The sequence below is a fragment of the Gadus chalcogrammus genome, chromosome 9, assembly GCF_026213295.1.
Source record: "Gadus chalcogrammus isolate NIFS_2021 chromosome 9, NIFS_Gcha_1.0, whole genome shotgun sequence".
In the NCBI taxonomy this organism is placed as follows: domain Eukaryota; kingdom Metazoa; phylum Chordata; class Actinopteri; order Gadiformes; family Gadidae; genus Gadus; species Gadus chalcogrammus.
Window position 1 is genome coordinate 14858949 of NC_079420.1, and position 15606 is coordinate 14874554.

A 15606-nucleotide genomic window follows, 5' to 3' on the forward strand; every position below is an offset into this window, starting at 1 on the left:
GCTACTCAATGATTTACTATTCATGGCCATGATATCAACCCTAGTCTGTTTCCTTCACTTGTTACTGATGGGCCGAACCAGGACACACCTTTTTCACTCAAATGCACAACACACTAGGTGTGTTGTGCATTTGAGTGAATGATTGAGTTACTTGAATCCTGCTTCTGAGACTAGCTGTGTGTGTGTGTGTGTGTGTGTGTGTGTGTGTGTGTGTGTGTGTGTGTGTGTGTGTGTGTGTGTGTGTGTGTGTGTGTGTGTGTGTGTGTGTGTGTGTGTGTGTGTGTGTGTGTGTGTGTGTGTGTGTGTGTGTGTGTGTGTGGGTTGATTTGTGCGTGAGTGTGTGTATGCACGCAAGTGTGTATGCGTGTGTGGGTGTATGTATGCATACGTGCAAGATGCATTGTGTGTCTCTAATGCACCTTTACTGTAGCAAAACTGGACCCTCTTGTCTGTAATGCCCCTCTACTGTAGCAGTGGACCTCCATGTGTCTGTAATGCACCTCTACTGTAGCAGTGGACCTCCGTGTGTCTGTAATGCCCCTCTACTGTAGCAGTGGACCTCCATGTGTCTGTAATGCCCCTCTACTGTAGCAGTGGACCTCCATGTGTCTGTAATGCCCCTCTACTGTAGCAGTGGACCTCCGTGTGTCTGTAATGCACCTCTACTGCAGCAGCACTGGACCTCACCTTTGGGTTTAGGCTGCAGCTGGGCTCGGTGGGCAGAGCCTCTTCCATTGACTCCTCCCCTTGCCCTGACAGAAGTCCCACTAACGGCCCGACTGAGACAGTCCCTCACACTGGGTGGGCTTCCACACGATGTAGGGCTGCTGCCGAGACCTGGGGGGAGAGAGAGAGAGAGAGAGAGAGAGAGAGAGAGAGAGAGAGAGAGAGAGAGAGAGAGAGAGAGAGAGGGAGAGGGAGAGGGAGAGGGAGAGGGAGAGAGAGAGAGAGAGAGAGAGAGAGAGAGAGAGAGAGAGAGAGAGAGAGAGAGAGAAAGATTTATAATTAGTTTTGTCAATTGTATCTTATTTGACTTTTGTGCTTTGGCAATGGAAATGTTTTTTGAATCATGAGAGTTTTTTGTTTCACATCAAGGCGGTAGGGCAGTCATGCATAATAAGAGAAAGAGAGAGAGAGAGAGAGAGAGAGAGAGAGAGAGAGAGAGAGAGAGAGAGAGAGAGAGAGAGAGAGAGCGATCCAACTGGTGATGTCCAATCCAAATGTTGTCTCCAGCCCATCTTGTGTCTGTCATCAAATCCTCTGGCAAGCTAAGACTTAAGAATGACCCTCTCATAACCCCTCTCACAGATATAACACAACTTGGACGCAGCGTCCCAAGGCTGTTCCTTAGAAAACCCAAGGCCTTAAATTAGAAGCTGAATCTTTTCACTTTGTATCCACCTATTAGTGCAGTTGATGCTGAGCACCAGCGAGCTGTTTACCAGCCAGATGGCCCTAGTTGGTGCAGCCATGGCGGGATAGACCAGGTGGGCTAAGAGGGTTGGATACACAGACACAGTCCATGAGAACAGACTGGCAGAGCCTCGTCTCGAAGCTTTAGCGGTTCATCGGTTTCTTTAAGCCGTCACATAAAGGGTGTCCTCGGGGTCTGAGTTGCTAGTGGGCCAACCCTGTGTGCAATACAACTCGCGGTGATCTAGGTTCGTTTCCCACCTGTGGTCACATTCAACATCATGCCTTCTCTTCTCCAACCCAGTTCCTCTCTCTCTTCAGAGACCTGTTCATAAGGTACAACAAGCCCTTCAAATAAATTTAAAGAAAAAGATGTCAAGTAAGAAAAACATACACCCATTATCTTAACAAAGCCATGGTAGAAGCCTTTGTTTATCTTCTGATTTGAGCTTTCAAAGAAGCCCAAATCAGAAAAGAACACATGGTAACACACGCCATGTAAACTGCAGCAGCGGATTGACAGTTGCATGCTGGGTAAAATCTGGTAGAAGCAGCTGTCGTGCAGCGCTGCGGACTGAAAGCACAGAGGCCGAGTCCACTGCCTCTGCAGCCTTGGGCTCCACACTCACCCATCCATCCGCACATTGTGAATGATTGAAAATAAGCCTTTTTTCAACTGCAATTTGTGAGACCACACATGGTCTTGCAACAGTTACAATACTAATGATAGAAAATCTCATAAAAAGAACAGATGGAACATTTGAACTTGAGGAATAAAAAAACCAATGTGCATATATGTCTCCACGCATACAGCACATGCAACCTATTGCAAATGAGTTGAGGCTCAAAAACACTTTTTTTGACCAATGTTGCAAACTACAGAGAAAAAACACAGACACACACACACAGAGACTTGCACAACAGAAGAAACATACACACTCAACCTTTATTTTGCATAGCTCGACTGTAATTAAAGACACCAACTTCCCCAACTCTCTCACTGCGGGTCCCACGCTCTGTTTAATGGCCCTTCTATAAACGGCCCTCTAAAACCATACCGATCAATCCCAAATCTGGCCTCAGGAATGCGCCTTGATTACGTGCTGGGCTTCTCTCGCCGCCGCCACATGTGACGAGAGTTCACCACGATGGGTTTCATAATGTACGTAATTTGCCTTGATGTGCCGCCTCCACCTAGACACAAAGTTCCACACGACGTTACTGCTCTCAGTCTGGATCGCACAGGGTCCATTTCCCACAGCCTGCTTTCCCCGATCTCTTTCCCTCTCTCTCTTTCTCTCTATATCTCTCTATCGATCTCCATGTGCAACTCTCTCTGCCTCCCTCTGTTGAGTTTATGATTAACGGTGCATCTGTCAAACTGTAACCCTAACTCTAAAACTCCTGTGACTCTAGTCTATACTTCCCATTTAGAAACTTAGAATATATAAAACTGCACAAGGGAGTGTGTGTGACTTCTAGAGCAGAACAGCAGTCCTGTAGTATTCTTTATGATGCATGCACTAACTAAGGTGCCAACACAAAAAGCACACACACGCACTCACTCACACGCGCACACAAACATACACTCATTAAATGTGGCCAAGCAAGACCGACAGGGGCCCCCAAGGTGAGAAACAGCCACTTCCTCACTAACCAATAGCATGTGGAGCACGGGCCACCTTCTGCCCTGTTTTAGAGGCACTTCCAGACCCTGGCATTCTGGCACTGAGTGAATGGACATTATTATGACCAGAGTACACATGTACGTACACATGCACGCACGCACACACACACACACACACACACACACACACACACACACACACACACACACACACACACACACACACACACACACACACACACACACACACACACACACACACACACACACACAGAAAACGCATGGACACATGCTCACGCACACATGTACACGCACACATACACACACATGTACACCCACGTAAATAAATAATCACACACACCTTGCATGGGATGATCTTATTAAGGAGACCATTTCATATTGAAATGATAATTATACAAAAGCAGTTTGCCAATAAGCTGATGCAGCACTATTCAAGGTTGAGGAGAGGAAGATTTGATGAACTGAATAGTTTGAACCTCGCTTCCATGGCAACGAGCCCCTTGCCTTGGTTTTCACAAAGAGGACTGAGTGAGATGAAGAAATTAAGCGACACTTAAGGGAAGTGTCTGCAGATATGAAACATGAAAGTTCCAAAAAAGTATCTTGGTCATATATTTGCCAGGTTTATTATGGCAAAGAGAAAATCAAATATTTGCTAAATCCGAGGGTTGTGGTAAATCGAATGCATTGATGCGTTTGGGATACTACCTGTGGTCACCGGTTGCCTGGACTATCTTTGCACCTCAACAACCCGACTATAACGCAGGAAGGCCAGAAATGAGGAACAAGGCACATGCAGTCATCAACACTTATTCTGTTTATTTGGATCACAGAGAAGGAACCTCAGCATTAACACCACTCAAACCTCACAAGCTATGATCACTCTTTAGTTTTCTCTAGGAAATAAGAGGACAAAGTGTGACTCTTTACTTGTGGCGAGTGCATCTAATTGCCTAGGTTTTCCCAAAGACACGCTTTGAGTCCGCTATGTTTTATGCAGTGCGCGCCTGACCAGGAGGCCTTGCATGTGAGGATGGCTGATTAAATCACTAATTACTGCTCAGGCGTGTCTCTTCAGCACCTCACAGCCAAACACCGTTACCACAAAGTTTGAGACAAAATGGTACATTCTGTCTCACTGGGATCTTGCATAAATACAGCTATCCTCAAAACGACCTACAGTGTGGTCCACAAAGCCTCAAGTCTTTGGCAGATCCACCGATCAACTCCAATGCTTTTGAGCACAAACCTTGATATGTCAACAACGACAGCTCAAGTAGTTCGCTAAACCCAGGCAGAGTGCATGAGGCTCTGAACCGGCCCAAAACTGAAGAGACCTTTAATTTTAGGACAGGCTGGCTGTTTAAGTCAAGCATTGGAGCCGAGTTAATGATTTCTTATAAGTAATTGAGTTACATTAAGGAGAAGCTAGTGGAAAGGGAATGGGGAAAAGAGGAAGGAAAGGAACAAAATATAGAAGTGGTTGTAATCTCTCAGACTTCTTTCAGAAATTACATTATTGATGATGTCCCGATCTATAAAATGTATAGGCTAGTTGCACCAGATCTAATTAATTTGCTAAAATTGGTTGAAGTGCCAGAAGCCTTCACTACACAATAAATAGATAACTGGCTACAACACCAGGCAAGGCACTTTTGAAATGTCATCTGAAGAGGACACAAGCTACAGTTCCCATTCAATTATCTCCCAAGATATGGATCTGCTGTGGTTGTCACAATTTAACAAATGGTTAATCTATCCAACCAACAGTCGACTGAACACAAACACCAAGGCCAGGGCCCACAGAGAGACCCAGATGTATGGACGTCAAGAGTAGTAGGATCAGCTGACAGAGCAGAACAACTTACCAAGGATCAAGGGTTCAGTCGGCCTGGGAGAGAGCGAGAGCGAGTGAAGAGAGTCCTCTGAGGGGGAAACCTACATGTGTTGCCACTGTGCGTTGAGCCACAGCAAAGTGACTCAGCCCAGAACCGGATTGCTAACATCTAAAGGAGGCCCCTCCCTCCAACACACACACACGCACAAGCACACGCACACATGCAGACACACACGCATCCACAGAAACACACAAACACAGACATCCTCTTTTAGAACGACTTCAAAAGCAGGCCAACAGGACATCACAGACCTCTGCCCCCCGCTCCAGTACGGCCCTCACTGCATATGCTCCACACACAAACACACACACACACACACACACACACACACAAGCACGCACACAGTGCTTGATTCCGTCTCTGCAGAATGTGTTTTCTTCGACCGCGGTGAGACAGAGAAGTAGTGTCCCGTCCTCAAAGCTATTCAAAAGAACCAGCCCCAGGAAGAGGTGATTAAGGACGGCCACACCCTGTGAATGTCTGTTCAGGGACACCAGCGGTGCATTCAACCTGGCTGAGAAAAGGAACCAGGGAACAAGGAGTTATAGTCAATGTCGGTCCTGCAACACCTCACGACGCGACGCGGTGACGATGGGACAATGCACCACTAGGGGGAGAGCTGTGTTGGTGTGTGTGTGTGTATGACCTATGATGTGATCTACTTCCCGTTTGCTGCGGGTCTTGCCGGGGAAGTGTTGGTCTATATATTGGGACACAGGACATGTTCAGTGTAAACAAACGTTTTAACATTACAGAGGAACGGCGTTGCTCTGGGCAGCGGCGGCGCTGCTCTGCGGGCCGACTCCAGGGGGCCGACTCCAGGGGGCTTCCACCACGTCGGCACCGGGCTCACCAAGCTGCTTGGCACTGTCTGCAGTTCACATGGTCACTGTGCTTGATGTGCTATATACTACCGCCATATTACAACCAAACTCTTCTTCACTTCCCTGGAGTCAAGGAGCGAAGGATCAAATGAATAGCGGTGAAATACAGTGGTGGCTATGTAAAGCAAGGCCTTATGGGACATAAGTACATCCACTCACTGAATTTATGCTCTGCGCACAACCCTGAGGTTCATGACGCCCGCTTCTCGCTGTGTTTTTCAGGGCGGAGTTACTGCTGAGGCAAACGCCATTTTGCTTTACTTTTGTTTACCAAGAGGAGTCTGTACGTATGGTACTGGTATCTTACAGGAGTCTCTGAACGTATGTATAACTGGTACTGTTATCTAACTATACTAAGAGGAGTCTCTGTAAGTGCATGTCTGTCTTTAGATTATTTCTCTGAGCTGATTGTTTTGACTCATCGCTCCCTGAGTGGGCACCTATAAGACCCAGAGGAAGAGCGAACAAACACTACTTCAAGTCTGCCGCTAAATACATTTTTTAATGTCTTTCCTGTTTGGCGCTCAGTGAACAAACACCATTACAGGGATCTAATTATCTCCACTTCTAACACAAATATGAGGCCAGAGCTTGGCTAGTCTGCTCTGTTTTTGCACAAACGTGTTCCATCAAAGCATTCCTTCACACCCGTCTCTAAGCAAATTTTCAACAGAAAAGAAAGGTCAATAAATACGCCTGTGCAAAAAAAAGACAGCAGTATATAAACAACTGTTCATAAGAAATTGTACTGTACAGCATTAGACCTTTTACAGAAGTCCGTTTGAGGAACTGGGCTAAGAGTCCCCATGTTCTGTTTCTAAATGAATTCATAATGCTGCCTTCACATCAGCTTCCATATCTGCCTAATGTAGAAGCAAATCAAACACAGGAAACAACCAATGATAAAAAACGTTAACTCTATAGTACAGTGAATGTGCACAATAAAACAAATAAAAAAATACCACACACAAACACGCACATGCACATACACATGCACATGCATTAACACATGCCCTCGCTTACTCTTTCTCTAGCTCCCTCTCCCTTGTCTCATTTTCACAGAGAGCTGTATGGGCGAGTTATGCAACAATCACAGACCAACAGGTCTATCTGGCTAGGACATTCTGCTCGTCGTCCCACAGCTGTCTGGTATCACCGCTGATTACGTGGGGTGATACGCATCAACCTAATTAATCACTTTAGTCATGCACCGGAGAGATTATGAAATTCCATTTGTACTATTATTGTGGAGCATTAGAAGCTGGTACCAAAACAAAATATCCATATTGGTGCGGATATTCAGACTGATTTAACAACGAACATTTCAAGGAATAATAACTGAATGCTATTCCGATTAGCATACTAGCAGGTGATAGGCAAAGGTCTTGGTGCAACTACAGGCTATTGCACCATTATCTTTTGACAGGAATCCGGACTGAGACTACCTGGAGGAACTCACATCTCTTCTGAATCTGAAAGATACAGAGAGGAAGGACACAGAGAAAGGGGAGAGAGGTGTCTGTTGATAAGAATGTACTGAATGCTATTTTAATTAGCCTTTTAGCAGGTTCTTGGTAAGGGAGTCAGTGCAACTGCAAGTTGCAGGAATCAGGAAGTCACATTTTACTTAGAAACTGCAGGAGGCGTATGACCTTTGAAAGTCACTTTTGAATTCAGAAGAACGGGCACAAAGTGCAACGTTGATCTCTTCCTCATTTGGTTCAATCAACCAAAGTGTAACTGATGTTCTATAGGTCAGAGTGAAACAACGCTTTTGCATTTATTCAGTGTGGGAAAATTACTGAAAAAGACTGGCACACACACACACACACACACACACACACACACACACACACACACACACACACACACACACACACACACACACACACACACACACACACACACACACACACACACACACACACACACACACACACAAAGTACATGTTTTTCCACAAAGCCTGCACGATAATGCTGCCATTGCATATACGCGTGCATCTGCACATGGATTAGTGTGAATGTGAGTGAGGTAGCAGCCTGGGGAAGAGGGCCGACCGTCCAGGAAGAAGGAGGAGGAAGCATGTGTTTCTGTTGCCCCTCCCCACCAGACCATCTTCAGATTAACCCTGCCTCATCCCCTAATCCAAAAGCAGAGAGCAGATTATAACCCCGACATGCCCACCGTAACGGAGCAACCCTAACCCTGACTTTAACACTACAGTACTGCACAGTATTTTTGAACTTTGGGACATTAATATGTCACCGATATCCTGTAGACTCGGCACGTAGGACTATTTCCATCCCCAGACGGATCTAGTAACGTCCTGTGTGACACTGAGTGTACTGGTGCCAAAGTTGTTTTATCTCAACCTTCCCCCCACATTACCATCACTGCTGAGAGCGGTAGAATCCTGTATTCGCATTCTCAAACAAAAAATGCCAACAACATTTACCTATAAACAATTTAGCATAAGGCACTGCTATAATGCCAGACAGTGCTCTGAAATATTTTCATTAAACCTAGACGTTATTATTTATTAAATACCCTTTTCTCATATGGAGCGTATATAATAGTATGTAATATATATTATAACAGCCCTATCTCAAAAAAGTGTCTTCAACAATTACACCATTCATGCTTGTAGGTGTCGAAGTTAGTCCAAGCTATTTGAGTCTGATTGTTCTGTGTTTTGTTATTTTCTTTGTATGCGCTTACTTGCTACAGCTATTGGAGTTGCTAAACACTCACAAGGCGGGATTTTTCTGTTTGTAGCTGTTTTTTTACTATCAGGAATTCCATTACAGATATCTGAAAAGGAAATATTGACAAGTAATAATATAATAATACTGACTACAACAAACAATTTGTGATCATAGGATTACTGAAATCAGTAATATTTTTTCTCAGTCATTTAAAAAGATGTGGTGATACATGTACTTTTAAAATGTCAAACTTTTACTTGAATGTGTACACAGGAACAGGAACAGTTGCATGCACGGTATAATTCTATAAATATAGAATTGGCTTTATACCACAGATTTATCTCTGCAGTAGCAAGATGTAAATGACCTTCACCAAGTTGTCTTTTCCTCCCTCTCTCTTTCTATGCATAATTTTTACCCTTGGCATCCAACTGTGAAATGACTCGGTTGTACTAATTATGCACAATAACCATATTAAACCGGTATGGCAAAAGTCATCAAATTGCAAAGCGATGCCCATAAAAGTTTAGAATAGCAAGCATGTAAAGTGAATAAGCATCCCCTTCTTAGGACACATGGAAGCTTGCTTGTGGCAGAACCACCGCCCACTCAACTCAAGAGGCAGGAAGGGGTGTCTGGTAGGAACTGGAACACGTAGCACAAGCTGTAATTGTCTTTGCTAAATGTGTGCGTGTGCGTGTGCGTGTGCGTGTGTGTGTGTGTGTGTGTGTGTGTGTGTGTGTGTGTGTGTGTGTGTGTTTGAGTGTGTGTGTCTTACCTCTGGTGTGTTCGAGCTTCACTGCGACGCAGGGCTCCTCAATGTGGCCGGTCTGACAGCTGGCCTTGCCTCTTCTCTCTGCAAGCAAACCAACCACACAGGTGTGTTAACCCCGTCAAGCTACTCTTTTATATCACAGAATTTTTCAATACTTGACCTTGATCACAACACTCCAAAAGTGAATCCCATCGTCATTCATTGTGCTTCGATTGCGGGACATCAACATCAACATGCTGCCAATCCAACATTCAAAACAATCAAAGAGCTGTTGACCACACCACAACAAAAGAACAATATGCTCAAAGAACCACGGAAGAATCCTTTGATTTCAGCTCATTAGTGTTATCGGAAAATAATAGTGTACTTTCTTTTAAACACCATTTTATATCACACAGAGAAGATCAAACTGCACTAGCACAGAGGAACGACCATTAAAGTAATGCGGTGAAACCAAAACAGAGAGATGGATTAGAATGAGTGATAAAAATAAAATAGATGGATGACGAGAGATAAAGAGACCAATGGAAATAGATAAATAAATACCACCCTGCCCCCGGTGCAGGAAACCATGATGGCAAGTAGAAGGAAGATTAAAGAGAGAGAGAGAGAGAGAGAGAGAGAGAGAGAGAGAGAGAGAGAGAGAGAGAGAGAGAGAGAGAGAGAGAGAGAGAGAGAGAGAGAAACAGTGAGAGACCGAAGGAGGGTTAGAGCAAGAGAAAGTGAGAGAGAGAGGGGGATAGAGAGACACAGCAAGCGAAAGAGAGAAAAAAAGAGAGAGAGAGGATATAATTTAAGAGTGTAGATAAGGAGCGTCCCCTGGAGAGTGTAATGAGGGGAGGAGGAAGGAGGGCATCGTCCACAGAGCGCCACAAGTCTCCAAACACAGACATTTAATATGCACATAAAAGATGAAGGAGAAAACGCAAGGCAAGTGAAAACAATAATGAGCCCACACGTGAGTAATTCCCTCAGTAGTCTGGAATACACACACTCTCTCTCTCTCTCTCTCTCTCTCTCTCTCTCTCTCTCTCTCTCTCAATCACACTCATACAAAAACACACAGGCATACACGCGCGCACACACACACACGCACACACACACACACACATACAGATTTGCACATGCATGCACACACAAACACACACCCACACACACCCACGCCCACGCACACGTCTCTCTATCTGTTATGGTATCTAGAGCATGGTACCAGTTGCTCACCTGGAGATGGGCTTGATAACCTAGAAAATCTTCAGAGCTTTGGGGAAAGCGTGCGAACACAACATGACCATGCCATCAACATCATCCAAAGTCCTATGTGGGTTTTTGTGTGCATGTGTTATATGTGTGTGTGTGTGTGTGTGTGTGTGTGTGTGTGTGTGTGTGTGTGTGTGTGTGTGTGTGTGTGTGTGTGTGTGTGTGTGTGTGTGTGTGTGTGTGTGTGTGTGTGTGTGTGTGTGTGTGTAAGAGTGAAGGGAGAAAGAGAGTATCTGGTAGGAGGGTATTATATCCTGGCTTGGGGGATTAAAGCACAGCTTTCTACACCCACCATCTGGGTCCCTCATGACCACACACACACACACACACACACACACACACACACACACACACACACACACACACACACACACACACACACACACACACACACACACACACACACACACACACACACACACACACACACACACACACACACACACACTTAAACACACTCATACACACAATGAAGCACTAGTTGCTGCCCCAATATGCTGTATCTGTTTCCTATTCAGGGTATCAGGTATTATCAAATACATGACATAGTATATTAGACACCCTCCCCCTCCCTAAACACACACATCATCTCATCTGTGACTAACGTGACGCCCACTCCAGAACCCCCCCTGCAGGTCATGTGACCCATTAAGTCATGAACCTATTGTCTCCTCACATGGCGCGTGTCATGGAGATACTATGGGTCCAAACGCAAACAGATACAAACACAAAGACACACACACTCAACGGCTGCTGGAATATGGAATCAAATATTGTGGTAATTGATGTATTGTATGTTTACCGTAAGGGTTGAATGGGTGCAATAGGTATGTTTCAATGCGTGTGTGTCAGTGTGTATGTTTGGATACTAGCGTAATGAGTTTAGGAGGATAAACTTCTATTTTATGTATCTCATTCTGCAATTCTGAAATGTGTAGGATATGATTTGTTTCAGTAAACAGCATTCACAATTGAACAAGTCTGCTAGTGTAGCTGTTGGAGTAGTATTGTTAAGCACAGGACAATAGCACTTTAAAGCACCAACCATATTACTTCATGTGGTTTTGGTTCCCCGTGCGCCTTTCAATGGCCGCTATCAATGGCCAAAAAAGCACTTCCAGCACCTCCAGCATCCTGATTGGTCGAAACAAAAGAAAGTGAAACTCTTTGTGTATCCACATCTCAGTGATCCATAAGGCTTAAGATATCTAAAGACTGAAGAGTGAGAGTAGAGAAGGGTGATCTAAAGACTGAAGAGTGAGAGTAGAGAAGGGTGATCTAAAGACTGAAGAGTGAGACTAGAGAAGGGTGATCTAAAGACTGAAGAGTGAGACTAGAGAAGGGTGATCTAAAGACTGAAGAGTGAGAGTAGAGAAGGGTGATCTAAAGACTGAAGAGTGAGAGTAGAGAAGGGTGATCTAAAGACTGAAGAGTGAGAGTAGAGAAGGGTGATCTAAAGACTGAAGAGTGAGAGTAGAGAAGGGTGATCTAAAGACTGAAGAGTGAGAGTATAGAAGGGTGATCTAAAGACTGAAGAGTGAGAGTAGAGAAGGGTGATCTAAAGACTGAAGAGTGAGACTAGAGAAGGGTGATCTAAAGACTGAAGAGTGAGAGTAGAGAAGGGTGATCTAAAGACTGAAGAGTGAGAGTAGAGAAGGGTGATCTAAAGACTGAAGAGTGAGACTACAGAATCGTGATCTAAACTTAAGTACCCATGTCATTCCTCAGAGCGTGAATAGGTTTGTTTACATAACACAAGGTAAATGGTACTTCTCCTCAGGCCAGGGGACCACATAGAGCCTTGTCGTTCCCACTGTAGCCAGCCTCATCCAGTTCTACTGGGTCCTACTTAAAAGGTCTGTGTCTCCCCCCCCCATCATAAAGAAGTCTATTGACTGTTCCCTCTCCATGTCCAGAGGCTGTGTTTTGTTTTACCTAAACACAGTCCAGAGGCTGTGTTTTGTTAAACCCATCTCTTTAAAAGAGCATTTAGCTAAACTTTCTTTGAGGTTCCCCCTTTTAATAGTTTTTTCTTTTTCTCTGAAGCACTTTGAGATTCTTGAATATAAAGTGCATTATAAATAAAATGTATTATTATTATTATTATTATTATTATTATTATTACCTCAGGTTAAGAGCCAGAGAGAGGAACACGACCCGGTTAAACATTAACTGATTAACCTGGTAAAACATTAACTGATTAACCTGGTTAAACATTAACTGATTAACCTGGTTAAGCATTAACTGATTAACCTGGTTAAGCCACATCCAGAGGGGAAGTTTTATTAATGATAATCAACGTCATTTAGTATCAGCTGACTTCCCCTGCCTCACACACACACCCACACACACACACAAGCATCCACACGCACTCACACACACACACTCACACGCATTCACACGCACTCACACATACCTATCACTCGTATAATATATATATATTATATTTACAGGGTCCAGCTTACATTTACTATATATTTTATACGAGCAGAATCTCAGTTGCTTTACAGAGCTTTTTTTTTTTTATGTAGCCCATTATTGAGAAGTACAGTAAATCAAACAGCACTACCAAATACGAAACGTTCTTTCGATCACTCTCGGTCCTACCACCATTTTTGTTATTAATTCCTATGAGTATAAGTGTGTGTGTATGTGTGCGTGTGTGTGTGTTCCCTCCTCATCGCCTTAATTGGTCAATATCACATCATTAATACCGAAAAAAACACGTTATCTGAAAAACAGCCTCCCGTACCTGACAGAAACGTATTCCTGGAGAAGGCAGGTCTGGTCCGCCCCACAGTGCCGTGTGCGCGGTGCCTCTCCATCCAAGAAGCCATGCACCCTCTCACACTCACACTAGCTCCCCCGTTCTCTTTCATGGGCAGTCTGATGTGTTGACTCTCCCACACTGTGTTGTTCTCTCTGTGTTGTGTTCCTAACCAAAGCATCACCTTTCTGGCTCCGCCCACGGCCTCAATACACCACACTAACCGGTTCCACAGGAAACCAAAGTTCAGCAGGGGGGGGGTAGGAAGAGGAAGAGAGAGAGAGAGAGAGAGAGAGAGAGAGAGAGAGAGAGAGAGAGAGAGAGAGAGAGAGAGAGAGAGAGAGAGAGAGAGAGAGAGAGAGAAGCTTGATGGACCAGAGCGTGAAATAGGGGGAGCGGCAAAGGAGTGGGGAGGTTTATGTGTCAGAGGTGTGATAATGTAATAATGAGGTGGTCAAATCTGAACCAATCAGCTGGTCCTTATTCCAAGGAATGAATCAGTATCTGTTTTTACGTATGAACTCCGGACAGTGTACAGTGAATCAGGTCCGGACACTGTCCAGAGAATCAAGCGTGTTTGTGTGAGCGCGGGTGTGTGTGTGTGCGGGTCTCTCTCTCTCAGTGTGTTATGTGTGTTTTGTTATGCCATTGAGGCAGACCAGATGAGACCCTCTTTGCCAATTCTCTTGTTCTTCCTTAATGGCCAATTACTGAAAGAGTTACGGTTAGCTGTCACAAACATAATGGAGGAAAAATTAAAAGAGCCAATGAACCTTTTAAAGGTGGCCCGAGCGAGCAGATGAGGACCATCTGGCCGAGTCCTGACTCAGTGATAGATGCTCTTTGTCTGTCGCACCCGAGCCCGGCTCATAAGGGAAGATAAGATGAATAAACAATCTACTTGATGATGATTCAGGGCAAAGAAGTATTAATATGAATTAATGAGAGACACACATTTAAATAAAACCCCATGTGCAGATGGTTTGGGTGTTTCACTGTGACATCTGTGATGCTAGGTGACCCCCAGCAGGTCCTGGCTGCCAGCGCGTCGTCCCAGCACGCCTGTATCAACGCCGAGCCCCATCTCCCCGCGCTCCGCTGGCCCGTGAGTAATGGCACCAGGGCCCCACTCCTCCCCAGCCAGCTCCATACACAGCCCTACAGCCGGACCCCTGCCTTGACCTCCACACACACATGCACGCACACACACAAACACACACAGACATACACTCTCAAGCATGCACACACAAGCACACGCAATCGCACACGCACACACACGCACTCGCACTCGCACACGCACACGCACACACAGACACAGACACTGACACAGACACAGACACACACACAGACACACACACAGACACACACACACACACACACACACACACACACACACACGCTCTCACACATGCATACAAACACACACACACACACACACACACACACACACACACACACACACACACACACACACACACACACACACACACACACACACACACACACACACACACACACACACACACACACACACACACACACACACACACACACACACACACACACACACACACACACACACACATCTCATACCAATCACAAATAGAGTCAGACGTATTGGAATGCCGGGGGTTAAGGGTGCAAAGAACAGGAAACAATAGAATGGAAACAGAGGTAGAAGTTGTGCTCTGCTCTTTCGGTCATGCAGCATCACGTCACTGATGCCCTAAGGTAAGGAGCAAGTCGGAAATTTCTTAACTGGGTTGAAAAAGGTTCTTTAAAGTAGGAAGAGAATGAGCATGGTGACATAGAGACGGCGGGATGAAGAGAGATGGTGAGAGTGAGAGCGAGAGCGAGCGAGAGAGAGACAGAGACAGAGACAGAGAGAGACAGGGGGAGACAGAGGGAGACAGAGAAAGACAGATAGACAGAGATAATTACGGTCCATGCAGGAGTGTGATGGAAACAGAACTCAGTCTGGACTGAACTAATCAATAGTTGGAATAGAGAGGGTATGCGATAACATCGACGGGTCATTCTCGGTCTCTCCCTATCTGTCCTTTGACGCGCTGCCATTCACCAGTCCTCCACTATTTTGTCTTCCTGGTCTAATCAATCCCCACCCCCGCCCTCTCTCCCCTCCTCCTCCCTCTGCGACTGGGTCGTCCCTGGCAACCAACAGAAGCCTCACAGGTGCTGGAATGGAGTCGTCCAGATGCGGCAATCAATAAAGAAGCTACACCCTCAGCCTGTTGTTT

At 45.1% G+C, this 15606-nt stretch overlaps 1 protein-coding gene across 5 annotated transcripts in view; it reads right to left on the reverse strand.

Annotated features, from left to right (window-relative positions):
- The window catches only part of fgd4a (FYVE, RhoGEF and PH domain containing 4a), a 47495-nt gene that overhangs the window by 14565 nt on the left and 17324 nt on the right, over positions 1-15606 (reverse strand). For 3 of the 5 annotated variants that reach the window (XM_056599161.1, XM_056599163.1, XM_056599162.1), the window contains exons 2-3: positions 9328-9405; positions 688-837 (exon numbers count right to left, since the gene is read on the reverse strand). In XM_056599161.1, coding sequence (XP_056455136.1) covers positions 688-837; positions 9328-9405 — 228 coding nt within the window. Of the gene's footprint in view, positions 1-687; positions 838-9327; positions 9406-13333; positions 13507-15606 lie in introns of those variants that run through there. The other 2 variants (XM_056599160.1, XM_056599158.1) reach the window with 1 other exon arrangement.